We start from the raw sequence: 20,918 nt of genomic DNA on the forward strand, positions 1-20,918 counted from the left end.
AATACAGTAGGCCAGATATGCTTGTAATATCGCTGACTTCATGTTTACAGAGTAGTTGAACAAGGGTGAGGTATCCGATTCTGGCTAATTTAAAATGGTTATTAAATTCTGATCATCGTTCATATTTTTTAAAGTTTGTTACCTATTAATCATAATCAATATTTTTTTGTAAATGTATCATAAACATTCAACCTGTTTCAAATATAACAATGACATTATCTACTGCAAATAACACACTTAAAACTTTGATTCACTAAACATTTTCCACAAAACTTTTTAAAAGCTCGAAGTCACAATATTTCATGACTACTTGCAGTCATCGGAAATCATATTTATTTCCCAGTAGAGTGATTCTACTACGTACAGTATATTCCTTGACATAACTACTCATGTTACCTACACATTTCACAACTGAAAAATTACAGTAGTTATATAGTAAGCTGGGACAGAATGTATTGCTGTCTGTCTGAGGTTTATGCTGACTGCCACATACAGACTATACTCTTGATGGTAGTAAACTAAAAAAGCACAATAAAGACTAAATAATGCAGCTGGAATCTTTGTCAGAACGGAATTCCTATTGATCCCTGAACACAATTATACTTTCCTTCCTGATGTTAAGGAATTCTTCCCACCAAAATACTGTTAAGTGGCAGGAAGCCAACCAGGGATTCTGGGAGAGGGGGGTAGCTTGAGGAGACTGGGAGGGAAGTAAGGAAAGAAAGAGGAGGAGGATATGGAGGAGGAGAGAGAGGGAGGAGGGCAGAGTGGAAACGCTCTCTCGTGATGCCACTGCTTTTCTTCCCATGCCCCCTGCGCAGGCTAGCATTCTCACCCTGGGACGGCACAGTGCTCCAGCACTACTACAGTCTACTCTATAAAGATCCTACTCAACTCTACTCTACTCTATTCTACTTTACTCTACTCTACAAAGATCCTACTCTACTCTACTCTAATCTACAAAGATCCTACTCTACTCTAATCTACTCTACTCTGATCCTATCCTATCCTATCTACTCTACTCTACTCTACAATACTCTGATCCTATCTAATCTACTCTACTCAGATCCTATCTAATCTACTCTACTCAGATCCTATCTAATCTACTCTACTCTAATCTAGTCTACTCTAATCAGATCCTATCCTATCTACTCTACTCTAATCTAGTCTACTCTAATCAGATCCTATCCTATCTACTCTACTCTAATCTAGTCTACTCTAATCAGATCCTATCCTATCTACTCTACTCTAATCTAGTCTACTCTAATCAGATCCTATCCTATCTACTCTACTCAGATCCTATCCTATCTACTCTACTCAGATCCTATCCTATCTACTCGACTCAGATCCTATCCTATCTACTCTAATCTACTCAGATCCTACTATACTCTGCACAGATCTTACTCTACACTACTTTACCCAGCTCCTTTTGATGACATCTGATGCTGTCTGCAAGAGGTACGACTCAGCATCACTGACCTCCACCAACCTCTGTCCTCCAAGCTAGCACATCTCCACTCATCCCACCAGGTCACCACTCCTCTACGTCCCGGTCCCATCCTCCATCCTCCACTCCATCCGTGTCTGAGGGGAAGACACTGCTAGGAAGCAGCTCCAAGGACCCACTTCTTCAGTGTTGACAGCCATCACCATCTGCAGCAAGAACAGGTAAATAGCACCACATCACCTTCGATCGTGCATACAAACATAAGGGGGACACTTCAAAGGAGATAAAGGAAACTCAGCCCACTGGGCACTGATGTCATTTCAACATCTAGTTGTGATTTACATTTGGTTGAGTTGTCAACTAATGTGAATTCAATGTGAAATTAACAAAACATTTCACCATGTCATTGGATTTAGGTTAAAGGTTGGGTGAAAAGAAGTCACAATTCCCTTACGTTGATGACTTCTTGCAAATCCAATCAGTTTTCCATGTTGATTCAACATCATCACATATATTTATTTTGTTGAAATTATGTGAAAACAACAATGATGATTCAACCAGTTTTTGCCCAGTGGGAGGGAAAGAGTATTTTTTCTTAGGTGCACTCAGGGATACCAGGACTTCCACAGGCATCATACAGGTGTCACTCAGTGAGTGTGTGTGAGGGTTGTATAGAGGCATGCTAAATAACATCTGTCTCTTTTATTAATTCCATATTGTTGCTGTGCCACTAAAGCATCATACCCAGTGTCTCTGTCAGTTACTATTTGAGACAGAGCATTGACAGGGTGCTGGTCCATAGCCGTGAAGTCTCTGTCACAGACAAGAGTGTAGGGACAATTTCTAGAGGTTCTGGTGTGCATTAGTAGCTCTGTTGTCCTAGGAACACTGTTACTTTCACTCCCTCTCCTCCCCGGTCTCCCGTTCTCTTTTTCTCTTTCTTTCCATCTCTCTCGCTCTCTCTCTCGCTCTCTCTCTCCCTTTCACTTTTTAGTCTCTCTCCGCACGCTCTCTCTCTCCCCCCCTCTCTCTCTCTCTAACTCAAACTCTTTGGCTGTGTTTCTCTGTGACACCAGCTCCAGTCATATACCTCTCCTCCAGAGTATAATTCATCCAGCCAGCAGCTCAAGAGGCAAATATACTTTAACAATGTATTGACCTGCTGTTTTCGACTCTCTCTCTACCGCACCTGCTGTCTCTAACTCTGAATGCTCGGCTATGAAAAGCCAACTGACATTTACTCCTGAGGTACTGACCTGTTACACCCTCTACAACCACTGTGATTATTATTATTTGACACTGCTGGTCATCTATGAACGTTTGAACATCTTGGCCATGTACTGTTATAATCTCTACCTGGCACAGCCAGAAGAGGACTGGCCACCCCTCATAGCCTGGTTCCTCTCTAGGTTTCTTCCTAGATTCCTGCTGTTCTAGGGAGTTTTTCCTAGCCACCGTGCGTCTACATCTGCATTGCTTGCTGTTTGGGGTTTCAGGCTGGGTTTCTGTATAGCACTTTGTGACATCGGCTGATGTAAAAAGGGCTTTATAAATACATTTGATTGAAATTTGACTTCAACGTTCAGCTGTGTAAGATGACACATATCAAACCTTACACCGAGTGTACAAAACATCTTTCCGTGACACAGACTGACCAGGTAAATCCAAGTCAAAGCTACAGTATAATCCCTTATTGATGTCACATGTTAAATCCACTTCAGTCAGAGTAGATGAAGGGGAGGAGACAGGTTAAAGAATGATTTTTAAGCTTTGAGACAATTGAGACGTGGATTGTGTGTGTGCCATTCAGAGGGTGAATGTGCAAGACAAAAAATATAAGTGCCTTTGAATGGGGTATGGTAGTAGGTGCCATGCACACTGGTTTGTATCAAGAACTGCAACGCTGCTGGGTTTTTCATGCTCAACAGTTTTCTGTGTGTATCAAGAAGGGTCCACCACCCAAAGGACATCTGGGGGGAGCAATTCAATAGTAGGAAGGTATTCTTACTATTTTGTACACTCAGTGTATATTACGAAAGGTTTCTTTCTTGTGTTTATCAGTGTGCTGCTGGCAATGAGGGATATTCATACAGTTACACCACCATTTAAAATCTCCAAGAAATTATCCATTGTCATCAAATAAGTAAACTAAAAGGGCATGAAATATCATGAAATATCAAAACGGCATCATTAACAAATACAAGACAAATACCAATTTGGCATTAAATAGTACCCACATGTTCTACGGCTTAGATGACAGATGTCTACCTTTTTCAGTGTTGTAGCTATAGCTCTTTGTTTACCTCGTAGACGCACATAGTCTCATGACACATGACACAGCACCTTGTCATTAGAGTTTATACAGAAGCCAGGCAGAGATTGGCAATCTTCACTTCCTATCATTTCTAAACACACGAGAGAAAACTGACACAGTCAATGATAACAAGCATGCATTTCAGTGCAGATGGAAATACTGATGCTATTGATAAGAAAGAGCATTATAATAGTGTTAATGTATTGCACAAACATTCCATGGTCTGACACAAGCCTGTTCACTAGAAGAACCTTTGGAAACTGAGAGATAACAGTAAAACAGCTGAAGTAACACTTGGTCTCTGTTCTGTATGCTACTGACATTGCCTCACTCTCTACCCTCTTTTCTATGAAAACAAACTAGTGACAGAAAACTATTACATCCATAATCCAATTTGATAATCCTGATAACCACAGAAAATATGAACCTCAACTTTATAATCAAACTAGAAATATGTGCAATAACAGAACATTTTCTTTCAAAACTTAACTTAAATAAAGGTACTTGATAATCAAACATCAAATAGATAAGATCAACTGTCTTCCCCTCTGGCAACAAGCTGGTGTCTGGTCTGAGTGACCTAGTAACACTACGCAGTTAAAACAATAGCTCATGACAGGGATGTGGGTCTGTACAGTTAGTGGGCAGATGAGAAGGCAGACCTCCATGTAAGGTAGCAGATCATCTGGCTAGCTGTGTGGTGTCTGGAGGGGTGAGACAGTGACTGATTTATGGCTTCCCAATCCCCATGGCCTGCTGGTGGCTCACTGCTCTGTAAGTAGCAGTCATGTGGCCCCCCTGTCACCCCCCAACTCACCCATGGGGTCTATCCCCACCCCTTCATGATTAAACTAATAGTCAATGTTAATCCAGGGGAGGCTCCCGGTGCTTAGAGAGGAGGGTCACTCAGACCTCAAACAGTTTCCGTCTCATACATATACAGTACCAGTCAAAGGTTTGGACACACCTACTCATTCAAGGGTTTTTATTGATTTTTACTATTTTCTACATTGTAGAATAATAGTGAAGACATCAAAACTATGAAATAACACAAATGGAGTCATGTAGTAACCAAAAAAAAATATATATATATTTGATATTTGATATTCTTCCAAGTAACCACCCTTTGCCTTAATGACAGCTTTGCACACTCTTGGCATTCTCTCAACCAGCTTAATCTGGAACGCTTTTTCAACAGTCTTGAAGGAGTTCCCACATATGCTGAGCACATTGACTGCTTTTCCTTCTCTCTGCGGTCCAATTCATCCCAAACCATCTCAACAGGGTTGAAGTCGGGTGGAGGCCAGGTCTGATGCAACTCTCCATCACTCTCCTTCTTGGAAAAATAGCCCTTACACAGCCTGGAGGTGTGTTGGGTCATTGTCCTGTTGAAAAACAAATGATAGTCCCACTAAGCCCAAACCAGATGGGACGCTGTATCGCTGCAGAATGCTGTGGTAGCCATGCTGGTTAAGTGTGCTTTGAAGTCTAAATAAATCACTGACAGTGTCACCAGTAAAGCACCCCCACACCATCACACTTCCTCCTCCATGCTTCACGGTGGGAACCACACATGCAGAGATCATCTGTTCACCTACTCTGCGTCTCACAAAGACACGGCGGTTGGAACCAAAAATCTCTAATTTGGACTCATTAGACCAAAGGACAAATTTCCACTGGTCTAATGTCCATAGCTTGTGTTTCTTGGCCCAAGCAAGTCTCTTCTTCTTATTGGTGTCCTTTAGTAGTGGTTTATTTGCAGCAATTTGACCATGAAGGCCGGATTCACGCAGTCTCCTCTGAACAGCTGGTAACTCCAATGAACTTGTCCTCTGCAGCAGAGGTAACTCTGGGTCCTCCTTTCCTGTGGCGGTCCTCATGAGACCTAGTTTCATCATTGCGCTTGATGGTTTTTGTGACCGCACTTGAAGAAACTTTCAAAGTTCTTGAAATTTTACGCATTGACTGACCTTCATGTCTTAAAGTAATGATGGACTCTCGTTTCTCTTTGCTTATTTGAGCTGTTCTTGCCATAATATGGACTTGGTCTTTTACCCTTACCATGTCACAACACAACTGATTGGCTCAAATGCATTAAGAAGGAAAGAAATTCCATAAATAATTTTTAACAAGGCACACTTGCTAATTGAAATGTTTTCCAGGTGACTACTTCATGAAGCTGGTTGAGAGAATGCCAAGCGTGTGCAAAGCTGTTATCGAGTTAAAGGGTAGCTACTTTAAAGAATTCCAAATATAAAATATAATTGGATTTGTTTAACACTTTTTTGGTTACTACATGATTCCATGTGTGTTATTTCATAGTTTTGATGTCTTCACTAATATTCTACAATGCAGAAAATAGTGAAAATAAAGAAAACCCTTTTGACTGGTACTGTCTGTTAAAACCAAAACAACGATTGGGCACCTGGTTTATTTCAGGGTGAGTGTGGCATCCTTATCCAACATCTTTGTTCTCTAATGGTACACCAAGCAGTGCACTGGGACTTCAAAGAGAAAGGTGGGAGGAGGGGGATTTTAAGTTTTCTTAATATTTCCCTGAGGTTGTGCCACTGTTGCTATGCTGTCACTGCACAGTACATGCAAGCGGGACTGTTATTAGTGGGGATATTTCGGTTACAAAGCGCCGTTGGCAGAGGCTTGTATATATCTACTTAAAGTGCAAACTGTGGCATACAGTGACATGGTATGCTTTGTTTCTACAGTGGTATAGATAGACCTTAAAACATCCAGGTCAAGGACTACATAAAAATAATAAAGAAAACTTTGTTAATGGCCATGGGTGTTTAATTCAGTATGTTACCAGATTTGTCAATGTCTTCCATCTTAAACAGGCACATGCAGTAACATGGATACAGGACATTACAATCCTTGGTCTACCAACCAGACATACAGTAACATATACCATCTGACAAAACGGGCCCTTTCAGCCATACATAATGGCACTAATACATACTTAATGGACAAGGCATATCGCTTCTTTGCTACGAGTTTCATTTGAACATATAGCATTGCCTGGAATCTCCCAGTGTAAACCTATGGCTCTTAAAGTGACTGTCTAAATGTTTTTAAGATGCCGTGGTAGTCATATTGTTGTTCTATATATTGATGTTATATACTGTATATTGTTGTTCTATGTATTGTTGTTCTTTATATTGTTGCTATATATATTGTGCTAAATATATTGTTGTTATATACTGTATATTATTGTTTTTTATATTGTTTTTCTATATATTGTTGTTCCATATATTGTTGTTATATACTGTATATTATTGTTTTTTATATTGTTTTTCTGTATATTGTTGTTCTTTATATTGATGTTATATATATGGTTGCTATATACATTGTTGTTCGATATGTTGTTGTTCTTTATATTGTTTTTCTATATATTGTTGTTCCATATATTGTTGTTATATACTGTATATTATTGTTTTTTATATTGTTTTTCTGTATATTGTTGTTCTTTATATTGATGTTATATATATGGTTGCTATATACATTGTTGTTCGATATGTTGTTTTTCTATATATTGTTGTTCCATATATTGTTGTTATATATAGTATTGTTGTTCTACAGTGCATTCGGAAAGTATTCAGACCCATTGACTTTTTCCACATTTTGTTACGCTACAGGCTAATTCAAGAATTGATTAAATAAATACAAATCCCATCAATCTACACACAATAACCCATAATGACAAAGCAAAAACAGGTTTTTAGACATTTTTGCATATATAATAAAAATAAAAAACAGAACACAGTGGCCTCCATCATTCTTAAATGGAAGAAATTTGGAACCACCAAGACTCTTCCTAGAGCTGGCCGCCCGGCCAAACTGAGCAATCGGGGGAGAAGGGCCTTTGTCAGGGAGGTGACCAAGAACCGATGGTCACTCTCACAGAGCTCCAGAGCTCCTCTGTGGAGATGGGAGAACCTTTCAGAAGGACAACCATCTCTGCAGCACTCCACCAATCAGACGTTTATGGTAGAGTGGCCAGACGGAAGCCACTCCTGAGTAAAAGTCACATCACAGCCCGCTTGGAGTTTGCCAAAAGGCACCAAAAGGACTTTCAGACCATGAGAAACAAGATTCACTGGTCTAATGAAACCAATATTGAACTTCTTGTCCTAAATTCCAAGCGTCACATCTGGAGGAAACCTGGCACCATCCCTACGGTGAAGCATGGTGGTGGCAGAGTCATGCTTTGGGCATGTTTTTCAGCGGCAGGGACTGGGAGACTAGTCAGCATCGAGGGAAAGATGAATGGAACAAAGTACAGAGAGATCCTTGATGAAAACCTGTTCCAGAGCGCTCAGGACCTCAGACTGGGGCGAAGGTTTACCATCCAACAAGACAATGACCCTAAGCACACAGCCAAGACAATGCAGGAGTGGCTTCGGGATAAGTCTCTGAATGTCCTTGAGTGGCTCAGCCAGAGCCCGGACTTCAACCCGATCAAACATCTCTGGAGAGACCTGAAAATAGGTGTGCAGCGACACTCCCCATCCAACCTGACAGAGCTTGAGATGATCTGCAGAGAACAATGGGAGAAACTCCCCAAATACAGGTATGCCAAGCTTGTAGTTTCATACCCAACAAGACTCGAGGCTGTAATCGCTGCCAAAGGTGCTTCAACAAAGGACTGAGTAAAGGGTCTGAATACTTATGTAAATGTGGTATTTCAGTTTGTATTTTTTATACATTTGCAAAAATCTCTAAAAACCTGTTTTTACTTTGTCCTTATGGGGTATTGTGTGTAGATTGATGAGGGAAAAAACAATTTCATCAATTTTAGAATAAGGCTGTAACGTAACACAATGTGGAAAGAGTCAAGGGGTCTGAATACTTTCTGAATGTACTGTATATATTGTTGTTCGATATATTGTTGTTACATATAATGTTCTTATATACTGTATATTGTTATTCTATATGTTGTTGTTATATACTGTATATTGTTGTGTTATATATTGTTGTTCTATATATTTTTGTTATAAACAGTACCAGTCAAAAGTTTGGACATACCTACTCATTTAAGGGTTTTTCTTTATTTTGACTATTTTCTACATTGTAGAATAATAGTGAAGACATCAACACTATGAAATAACACATATGGAATCATGTAGTAACCAAAAAAGTGTTAAACAAATCAAAATATATTCAACCCATGATTCCATATATGATATTTCATAGTTTTGATGTCTTCACTATTATTCTACAATGTAGAAAATAGTAAAAAGAAAGAAAAACCCTTGAATGAATAGATGTGTCCCAACTTTTGAATGGTACTGTACATTGTTGTTCTACATAGTGTTGGTCTATTTATTGTTGTTATATACTGTATATTGTTGTTCTACATATTGTTGTTCTATATATTGTTGTTCTATATATTGTTGTTATATACTGTATATTTTTGTTCTATATATTGTTGTTATATATATTGTTGTTATATACTGTATATTGTTGTTCTATATGTTGTTGTTCTATATATTGTTGTTCTATATATTGTTGTTCTACATATTGTTGTTCTATATATTGTTGTTCTATATAGTGGTGTGATATACGGTATATTGTTGTTATATACTGTATATTGTTGTTCTATATGTTGTTGTTCTATATATTGTTGTTCTATAAATTGTTGTTCTACATATTGTTGTTCCTTATATTGTTGTTCTATATATTGTTGTTATATACTGTATATTGTTGTTCTATATATTGTTGTTTTATAAATTGTTGTTCTACATATTGTTGTTCCTTATATTGTTGTTCTATATATTGTTGTTATATACTGTATATTGTTGTTCTATATATTGTTTTTCTATATATTGTTGTTCTATATATTGTTGTTCCTTATATTGTTGTTCTATATATTGTTGTTATATACTGTATATTGTTGTTATATATATTGTTGTTGTATACTGTATATTGTTGTTCTATATTTTGTTGTTATATACTGTATATTGTTGTTCTATATATTGTTGTTTTTCCTATATATGGTTGTGCTATATATTGATGTTATATACTGTATATTGTTGTTCTATATGTTGTTGTTCTATATATTGTTGTTCTATAAATTGTTGTTCTACATATTGTTGTTCTATATATTGTTGTGCTATATATTGATGTTATATACTGGATATTGTTGTTATATATATTCTTGTTCTATATATTTTTGTTCTATATGTTGTTGTTATATACTGGATATTGTTGTTCTATATATTGTTGTTATATACTGTATATTGTTGTTCTATATATTGTTGTTATATACTGTATATTGTTGTTCTATATGTTGTTGTTCTATATATTGTTGTTTTTCCTATATATGGTTGTGCTATATATTGATGTTATATACTGGATATTGTTGTTATATATATTCTTGTTCTATATATTTTTGTTCTATATAGTTGTTATATATATTGCTGTTATATACTGTGTTGTTGTTATATATATTGTTGTCCTCTATGAGTACAGAAAAGGTGCACGTCAGTGGGTCAGACTAGTGATGATAGCATTAAAGGGAGTATGTGTGTAAATCAACCCTGCCCCCTGTTGTTCTCATCTGGTGGATACATGAGAGGAGGGAGAGATTGGGGATGATGGGAAGGGGTTGGAAAGAATAGGGGATGGAGGAGGGGTGGCTGTTTTGTAGCAAGACTGATTTCTCTCAACAAGCCTGTGTAAAGTTTTCTAATTTACTTGTCAGTGTGAGGGAATCACTTTTCTCTCATATAGTTCAGTAAGGTAGACTGACCAGTTCTGATAGTACTCTTGCAGGAGTCTATATACCTGTTGTAAGCAAAGATAGAGCATTGAAGACTTGAGAGAGGACTAACTGGGGTTGTGGGTTAGGGTTTTTCAAGTGAGTCATCACTTGTTAAACGTCACTTGTTAACGCAGAAAAAAGTCTTACACTCAGCCTTTTAAAAGGCAGCTATAAGTTATAGAGACCGGTCCCATGAATGGAGTGGTGGCTCTCCAGCTGGAGAAGGACTAACTGCCCTCTAAGGCAATGCTTTGAGCCCAGGCAGAGAGGAGCGGCGTCAGACAGGATTTATTGTTGTTGTGTTGCTGCCTGCCCTGCCCTGCATGGAGAGAACACACTGCATTCATTCCAATGGCTTTGTTAGCCCTGCTGCTGCTGCTGGGTCTGTAGCTGTACTGCAGGGTAACAGCAGTCACTAACACACACTAGCGATGCAGTTTGCTAGCCATTTCATCTCTAAGGAATACAGCCTGGCTGCTCTCCAGCCTAGGTCAACTCAATGTCCATGTATGTATAAACAGCTGTAAATACCAGCCAAGATTCTACCTCTACTATACTGGACCACAGGTTGTCCATATCACTCTGTGTGTCTCTCTTGTTATTTCCTGATCCACTCTCTGTCTATAGGCTGCTCCACTACAGGTCCCTATGGTAAGAGTTAAGGCATGACACCAACTTTTCCAAGCCCTGGGGCCCTCCGTTTACAGTATGTTCACTAAATGCAGTGCAACCTCACTCAATGCAAAGTGTGTAGGCCTACTGTCCAACCACAACCCCATCCCTCCATCTCTAAACATACAGGATTATCTTACTCTCTTTTATTAACAATAACTCTCTTTCTCTATACAGTACAATACAGATCACAGACTCTCTCCATGCCGACGCAGCCTATGGCCTCATCTGCCTACCTGCTCTGTAACGTCCCCTGTGCTCTGATCAATGTCAAAGAGACGTAGCTGAGTGATGTGCAATACCCAGTGTGCGCAGTGTTACATACCTCATAGCCCATTACTCGGAGACAGATATTATAAACCAATACGACAGCTATGACAGTGTACAGATGATCCATGGTGCTACCAGTGTATTACAGTAAATCCCTAGTTATTACTGGGCATCTAGGAATGGAACAATCTCAGATGTGAAGGCAAAGATGGGAAGATACCAGGTGGTGCTATGTATACATCAGGACAAATGACTGGAACTTCTCTCTTGACTAGTAATGACACATACGTAAAACTTTACATTTTTGTTAACATATTTTTCAATGCAGTGCATCCCTCCCCATTGTATTTAAACAAAACTGTTTTACCTTCAGCCAACCACTTTCTAAAAAACAATAACTCTTCTCATCCAGCTCCACCACTCCTCCTTTTCCATTCATATCAAATTAGCTCTCTTCCCAACTACGAGTTATTAAGAGGGAGGTTTCCTTTTAAGTGGCTTGTCTTTAGGAAATCATATTGTTTGGGATTGCTTCCTCTGAGAATAAGAACAGGAAGTAAAGTAAAGGAGGGAGACACTGAGACCGCTCGGGCCTACTCCAACCGATTGAGATATCCGCTCAGTCCCCGTTTCTCAGTGTAGCTAAGATTCCGTTCCCACCAAGCTGCTGCCGGTGTGTATGTGTGTTTGTCCAGACAGACCGACAGACTAATAATTGCTCCAGTGACAGGTCTGTGCCCCCGCTGCCCATGCTTCTACCTCTCACCCCTCTTAACCTCCTCTGACTGACCATGCTTCTACCTCTCACCCCTCTTAACCTCCTCTGACTGACCATGCTTCTACCTCTCACCCCTCTTAACCTCCTCTGACTGACCATGCCAACTCTGTCTGGGAACAAAAAAAATGTAATGTAAAGTCTGAGAAATAAACATAGTCAGAAATATCAAGAGTGACTGTTAAGGGCGCGGGTCTAAAGCTTACTGGAATGCTCAAGACACAGAATGAAGAACAATAACAAAAGATGACCTCACCACTTTGAGCAAACTTTGTCTGAACATACCATAACTTGCTTCAACTAACTAAGCACAACATTAGTCTATACGAGTCTATGTATACGTCTGACTTCATCATGGTCCTAATAATGTAGCTAATGTTGGCCAGCCAGGCTAGACAGCCTGTAGGTTGCGTTGTAAACTTGTGAGGAAACCCTTTGTCAGTCCAGCCTGGTAGCAAAATGACTGTTTTAACTCCGACCTCCTGCTATTGTTAAGGCCAGGCTCTCACTCCCTTCCTCTTGTCCAGGCTGGCTACACCTCTGGTTTTTGTGGCTTGCTGTACACACATTATCTAATGCCAAGAAAGCATTATAGTTAGCCAAAGCTGTGTGTTGATTTGATAGTTGGATATTGAGAGTTTTTTTAAAGACCCTGTGGCGAATTAAATTAATTAAATTACTTTGCGAGCATTTAGGGAGCATGGAATTTAAGGGTTCTAGCTTGGCTAACTCTCCTACATATCAGTTCTGAGCTCAGGGCATGGATGGACACCGCTAACATTTCCCCTCTCCTGTTCTCATAGTGGTGCTTTTTCCAGTGTCCCAGTCTCATTGAACCTCTCCCCTCCCCTCCTCACCCCTCTGCCCCGCTCCCCTCCCTGAAACGCAATCCGCCTGGGGGGATAAGAGCACTGACTCTGCTTGGAGCACCACCCGGTTTCCATCCTACTGCCATAAACCAGGGAGAGAGAACTGCAAAACGTCTCATGGTCATGGTCACTTCACAGCGAGGGTGAGAGAGGCAGATAAGATGGAGCCAGTGTCCTACTCAACGTACAGTCTTAATCATGTTCTAAGAGAATTTGAACAAACATTTCAAACCAGCTTTATGGATAACTATCAATGGGATATGACACACACGGTAAGATACGTTTGTGTGTATTTGTATGCGTGTGTGGGTGGAGGTATACACAGGTATAGGATACTTTGTTTTATCCTGTTGAGTATTTGTAGTAAAATTCAGATTAGTTCACTCAGTGAGTACTTAGTGGTACCAGTGAGTCTGAGGCTGAAATGGTGGAAAAACCTCTCAGACTGTTCTACCGTCATCCTTTCTGCTCTAACTCGTTGTTATTAGTTACTCATTGCCATCCTAAATCGTGCTCTGGGTATATATTTAGACAGCTCTGTCTCTCTGATGTTTCCTGTTGAGGACTGATGGATTGGTTTAACCCATGGATGATTGGGGCGTTTATGACACCCATAAAGCTGTCTACTGAGATGCCTTATAGGGGTATTAGATACACACCAGCCTGTCACTGCCATGTTTGGGTCTCACCCTAACTCTCACACTGAGGTCAAGGGGCAACGTCACATACACACGCACACACACACGCACACACGCAGACATAGAAATCACAGGAGGAGTGGAACTTAGAGATGGAAAGTGTAGAGAGAGTGAAAAACATCAAACATCAAAAGCGTCAATTAACTGGTTCAAACATGGTGACCGAGAACTGTTGCCAGGTGCTCTGGAGATGATGAAGATTGTCACAGAATTCCATTTGTGGGAAAAGGTTCATTCTCAGGCCGTTGTGTCGTGTCCAAGTCTCCAGGCTGATCACAGGCTATTTATACCATGCCTCACACACACTGGTCATTTTATCACCAGGATAAGGGAGTCTCTAGGCTGTCATGGTTGATCATAATCTACATTTTGTCTCCTTTCTTTACTCTGCCCATTTGCTTTCTTCACTACCTATCTTTCTATCTCTTCTCCATTCTCTCCCTCCCTCCTTGACCCATTTCTCTCTCTCTCCTTTACCCATACCCTGCCCCTCTCTATCTTTCTCTCTCCCTCTCCTCCTCTCTCAGGTGTGCCAGTGACCAGTGACCAGTGAGCAGACATGGGGGACTGGAGTCTTCTGGGGAACTTCCTGGAGGAAGTTCAGGAACATTCCACGTCGGTGGGGAAGGTGTGGCTCACCGTCCTCTTCATCTTCAGGATCCTGGTGCTGGGCACAGCCGCTGAGTCTTCATGGGGAGACGAACAGAGTGACTTCCTGTGCGACACCCAGCAGCCCGGTTGTACCAACGTCTGTTATGACCGGGCGTTTCCTATCGCACACATCCGCTACTGGGTCCTACAGATCGTCTTCGTGTCCACACCATCACTGATCTACATGGGCCACGCCATGCACATAGTGCGGAGGGATGAGAAACGAAAAAGGAGGGAGCAGGAGAAGACAGAGAGGATGGAGGAGGAGGAGAAGGGAGAGGGGGGGAGTGTATCGGGGGAGAAGGCGTATCTCCAGCAGAGGGATTGTGGGAAGGCGCTGGAGGCATCTGGGCGCGTTCGCCTGCGGGGGGCGCTGTTATCCACGTACATTCTGAGCATCCTGATCCGCACGGTGATGGAGGTGATCTTCATCGTGGTCCAGTACATGATCTATGGAGTCTTCCTCAGGGCTCTGTACCACTGCAAGGCCTGGCCCTGCCCCAACCCAGTCAACTGCTACATGTCCCGGCCCACAGAAAAGAACGTATTCATCGTCTTCATGCTGGTGGTGGCAGGTGTCTCCCTCCTCCTCTCTGTGGTCGAGCTCTACCACCTGGCCTACAGGCGGTACAGGAAGTGCAGACGCACTCGCGCCTCCCTCAAAAACACCACTCATAATGCTGTGGCAATCCCCTTCACCAGGGACCCCGACAACCCGACCAGTCACAACTCCCCAGGCTGCACCCCTCCCCCTGACTTCCGCCAGTGCTTGGTGTTGTCGGGGACAATGACCCCCTTGACCCCTGTGAACCCCATGAACTCCATGCCTTCTCAGCCCTTCAACAACAGAATGGCGCACCAGCAGAACTCTGTCAACATGGCCACCGAGCGTCACCATTCCAATGACGACCTGGAGGGAGAGGGAGGTTTCATGAGGATGAATTACACCCAGGTGCCAGGGGAGATGCCCAGCGGGTGCTCTGCGCCACCCTTACTGCATACCGGGTACTTGAAGGACAAACTAAGCCTCAGCAAGATCAGCGGCACCAGCAGCCGGGTTCGACCAGACGACCTGGCCGTGTAGAACCAGACAGACGGAAAGAGAGAGACAGAGAGGGGCTTAGAAGGTGCGGAGGGAGAGGACTTTCAGACACACAGAGAGAGAAAGGCCCTGCTTAGAGGAGAGTGGAGCAGGCTGGGTCTATATACCCAGCCAGAGACAGAGAAGGGGAGCAGGCAAGACAGATACTGGGGCTAAAGATGGATGTGTTAGCAAACTCCAAGTGAAGGGCTCCATTCTGCCCAAATCTGGGGGAACTGTGGAAGATTGCCTGGCCTAGAACTCCATGAGCACTACAGGAAGAAAGACATTGGGGTCTGTAAGCTCCCTGGAAGTGGGTTGAATGGATCTTGAGAACTTCTGCATACTGGACTGAGCTTTGAGACTGTGACCGTTAGTGCTGGGAGAACTGGTTGTTTTTGTTAGACAAGTGGTCGGCCAAGCTTGAAACATGGACTGTCATAACGTTGATCAAATATTGACATTGAAGCAAAATATAAATATACCTTTTAAATCACTGTGTGGAAAAAGCCTTGAAATAAATAACAGATAATTGCACATTGTATGTTTTTGATGTTTTAAAGTACCTTTAAAGTCTGAGAATATTGTACTTTAAACTTGCACATTCAGTATGCTAAAAACTGTCCTACTGTCTATCCAGCTGCCCATTATAATAACACAAACTTTTACAAGCTCGCAAATGTAAACACGCATGCACAAAAACACACATACACACATGTACACACTGCTGTCATAGGAGGGCAAAACCCTATCCTCAGGGGTCTGACCAAACAGTGTTGCCCCGATCCCTGGCATTCAGTGACGGAGGCTATTTGCAGCTGTCATGTTGTTTGGAAAGTGAAATTGTGACACACATCCCTGCAATGCAATCCATTGTGCATTATATCACCTTCAAATATAGCAACTGTTTTCTCTGTGTTTTATCCTGATGGCATACAAACAGAAACATAGCACCAGCATTATCTTCCAGTCAGAAGTCAGAACAAGGGACAGCTGTGCCAAGATAACTGATTTCTCTCCATTCAACAGACGCTTAGACCAATAATTACAGAGGGTTGTACGCACTCAGGTACAGATAGTGAAGAGCTATGCAAAAGTGCCTACAAAATGTGAATCTACAAAATGCTCAAAGTCAAAGTCTTTAAGCTCCATGTTAGATGTGTGAACATGTCCTGATATAATTTAAAAGTGTGTTCAAAAGCCATATACAGTATGTATACAAATAATTTACCTTCAATCAAGGCACAAGCCTATAGGCTAATAGAGAAGGCATAACCACAATCTGTGAAGTTCTCAACTGATTTTGCACTAGACTAGGCCTTTTGGGGTTTGGAATATAAAGACCCATTTGTAATTACATGAATCATATTTTCTTTTTCTATAGAGAGGAACAACCAGTAATTTACAGTAATAGTCTTTTGGAATGCCAACAAACGGGTGACTGGTTGACGTTTCTCTGTGCACATTTCAATGTCATTGTGTTTTGTAAAGTCTGCAATAAAACGAATATGTCAAATAAATTGTTCTCCCAGAAGTTAATGGGCTTGTTCGACATTGCAACCAACAGCGCAGGCGATCTGCTGACTGACTAATCTACAAATCTCCTTGCATCATAAATAACTACTTATTGTTATTTGTAGATCAGTCAATCACCATTTACCCACAAAGCATCATGGATGTGATGCTCACGAACGAGGTCAATGTAACGAATACCTTCTCAGAAAAAGTCTACCACAGCCCAAACATTTGTCCTCAACAGACTGGTCCTAAAAATAGTTGCCCTCAAAGAAATACATTGGCATTGCAACGCTGCACAACCTCTACTCTTGCCTCCAGACAAGCGCTCATCTGGTTGTCCACAGTAACAGACATACCATTAGGCAGAAGAGGTAATTACCTCAGGCCTCACATCCTCAAAGGGCCTTGTGAGCTGTGCAACCCCCATAATAATGAATCCATAATAATTCCTAATAGATCATTAATGTATTTCCATACATATACATATATTTCATATAAATATTAATATAATCCAAGTATTTCTCATAATAGAAGTAACAAGTGTCATTCATCATTCATGAACTGGTCCATAATAATGGTCTATTCCACCCTGACAGAGTTCCCATTCATTGTTTCATGAGATATGATTGCAAAAGTGATTTTTATTGAAATTAAACTGCAGAAATGAGGCGCTTTCAGAGCAGGGCAGAGAAAAGAAAAATAAATAATATTTTATTTTAAGTTAAATTACCTTAGTTAACTGACTTGCGTAGTTAAATAAATAGTGCACACTTTTGACCAGGGCCCATAAGGTGCCATTTGGTACACAAACAGAATCTAAATCTGTTATTTTGAGAACATGTTTTAAGGCTACATCACAATTTTCAAACAATATATGTGAAAAGGTGCTTGGTATTTGTGTTTTGTTTGTTCATGGTTTTTGACATCATATGAATGCATAATCTCGAGGGAGATTGTTCAAGGTTGATGTCGAAATTGGACTTCTATCCCATGTCCTGAGGACGCCAGGAAATGCATTCAAAACCGTCCACTAGCGGCAACAGTGAGCGCTATTACGGTCAAGTAATCCCATCAGAAGGTTCCGTGTTCGAACCCAGTCTCGGACACTGTTTTTTATTATATATTTTTTTTACCCTATCCCAAACCTTAACCAGTTGAAATGAGTGCCTAAACTTAACCCTTAACTTTGAAATGTGATGTTTGGAGCAACTTGAAATTTAACGTTTGGAGAACTTGGATGAACATCTAATTGTGCAGTGAGACTGTGAGAGCTTGTTGTGATCTTTCTCTCTATGTGTGTGCATGTGCATGTGCGTGTGTGTGTGTGTGTGTGTGTGTGTGTGTGTGTGTGTGTGTGTGTGTGTGTGTGTGTGTGTGTGTGTGTGTGTGTGTGTGTGTGTGTGTGTGTGTGTGTGTGTGCCAAATCAGCCACAGGATGCAGTGCACAGAGGACCACTGCCAGCCAGTGAGCTACTAAAGGGCAGTCTGCTAAATTCTAGATCCCTGGCTGGTGGTGTGTGAATGTTTACCTAAGTTAAATATCTATTTGAGACGAGGGGGAAAGCACATTTACATCCTTGTCTAAACGCCTCGCCCATAGAGTTTAGTGATGGGATGTTCTCCTTTCAACAATCCCTTTGATCTGCTAACGTGTCCGTTTTCAGTTGAAATAGTGTTGCTTTTTCTATTCGTACTCTTTTGGGAATGTATTATGAGGAGGCATTCATCAATCTAATCTGGTTAGGTCAGAGTCATACGTACAAACATTCATCTCCCAAATATAATTTTTTTACAGCTTTGGAGCCACAGTAAATGTAATAATTAAATGATAATACAATCATTAAAAACGTATTTTAATATCCAGCCACACTACAGGTAGCCTAAATCCTAGAAATATATTGCTATTAGCATAAACAAATGTCACAGGAAAGGAAAGCTTACGCCTGTTGTATTGCTGTTTAGATATGACGACATGTAAAGGATGTATGAAGGTTACGTTGTTGTTGTCGGTTGATGCTCTGCACATCTTACAGGCTTCAACCCCCCCACATTTCCACCTCCCAGTGAGTCTTTCAACCCTACAGTGACCTTTGACACCTCATTGGCCAGTGCGGGTCATCCTTGACCCCACTTGTCAATGGACTTTCATCATTTTGGACTTCCTTCCTTTGAGCCATTCACCTCCCTTCATGTCCACAGAAGAAGAGACAATGTATGGTTAGGAGGCAATGTATTGGTTAGGATTCATTGGGTTGTGGTTGGTTAGATGGATGCATCAGACGGGTGTCCCCTCCCCTCCCAAAAGGCTTAACACATTTCTTTAGTAAAAAGACAGGTGCTTCTGATAATACTGCCATCGTCATTGAGGCAGAGGACATGTATGTGTAGCCATGTATCTGATGATGTCTGGACAAAAATAGTATGGCAGACTGGCCTCTGCCTTTGGCCTCAATCCCTAAATCCACCCCTGGCCGTCCGGGTGGTTTTATGCATTCTGTCATGTCCTTCTTCAATTAGGGTCCCCTGGGAAACACGAAATAAAACCATGGTTCCCACCTTATATCTAACCTGTCTACTGTAGGCCTACATGCAATCTTAAAGGCTCTGCATGGTCAATCCGACAACTGAAGAGGCAGTACAGCATTTACTACGATGCAGCCTCTTCAGGGATTTCATACTTCGGGGCTTTCATACTTCTTGCACCTAGCGAAGCAGAGCAGAGTTATTGTGAAAGAAGTTGTCAAGGAAGTGTGTTTGTGTTTATACAGGAAGTACCGCCCCCCCACCTACCGTCAACCAATCATGTCAATGCGGAGCTATACGGAGCCCTTCGTATTGTTACAAAATTTGAGAGGCGTACGGCGATGCGGTACAGAGCTTGATTTGGGCTCTGTATGCCTCCGGAGGCTCCGCAATTGCGTCACACCATCCATATGAAGCCTCCGACTACATTTTCATATCAAGCATAAATTGGCTTTTACTTGTTCCTTCAAATAGCCTTTATTCACACTACTCATAGCCTTACATATAATGAATTGGCTACCATGATCATCATTGGATATTCATTTTTAGCCATATTGCCTGTCTGACCATATAGTGATGACTATCAGCTTCATCATTAGATGAATTAGGTGAATACATCTTAACATCCAACTTGTATCTACTTTAAAACAACCTTGTAAAACAACACATTTTACTGCACCATTTTTACGACTTCCACACTAAAGCACACGGGACGGCTCTAAAGATCAACTTCAGAACTCAGGGCTAGTAGGCCTAAGCAGGGGAATTGATGCCATTTCATTTCCAATCAGAAGAAACATTTAAAGACTTAGTTGTCAAGGAAATCTCCATACATAAAACCATAGACCGTTGGCTTATATATGTGTAACAGGGTCAGGATTGCCTTGTTACAAGTAGTAACTTTGAGTATTTATATTCTGTGTTGAATGTACTCTGATTGAGTACACCTGTGCCTACAGACTTGATACCATTGGCCACTTTAATAAATGGAACACTAGTCACTTTAATAATGCTACTTTAAGAATGTTTACATATCTTGCATTACTCATCTCATATGTATATCATGTATCCTTTACTATCTATTCTTTACTATCTATTGCATCTTAACTGCTCTGTCACTGCTCATTGATATATTTTATACTTATATATTCTCATTCCTTTAATAGATTGTGTGTATTAGCTTTTGTTGTGGAATTTGTTAGATATTAGGTTTTGTTGTGGAATTGTTAGATATTACCTGTTAGATACAGCTGCACTGTCGGATCTAGAAATATAAGTATTTCGCTACACTCACAATAACATCTGCTAACCATGTGTATGTG

The 20,918-nt window shown here is 41.0% G+C and overlaps 1 protein-coding gene across 1 annotated transcript; it reads left to right on the plus strand.

Annotated features, from left to right (window-relative positions):
• The first annotated feature begins 827 nt into the window (after positions 1-827).
• Positions 828-17,045, plus strand: LOC139546457 (gap junction alpha-5 protein-like). The gene is made up of 2 exons (XM_071354851.1): positions 828-1,668; positions 14,351-17,045. Exon 2 carries the CDS (start codon positions 14,383-14,385, stop codon positions 15,556-15,558), a length of 1,176 nt encoding a protein of 391 aa, XP_071210952.1. The 5' UTR covers positions 828-1,668; positions 14,351-14,382; the 3' UTR covers positions 15,559-17,045.
• The last annotated feature ends 3,873 nt before the right edge of the window (positions 17,046-20,918 follow it).

This window comes from Salvelinus alpinus, chromosome 20 (assembly GCF_045679555.1).
Source record: "Salvelinus alpinus chromosome 20, SLU_Salpinus.1, whole genome shotgun sequence".
NCBI classification, from domain to species: domain Eukaryota; kingdom Metazoa; phylum Chordata; class Actinopteri; order Salmoniformes; family Salmonidae; genus Salvelinus; species Salvelinus alpinus.

Bases quoted from the DNA above. Each gene is read 5' to 3' on its own strand.
- LOC139546457 (XM_071354851.1), top strand. From the start codon at position 14,383: ATGGGGGACTGGAGTCTTCTGGGGAACTTCCTGGAGGAAGTTCAGGAA.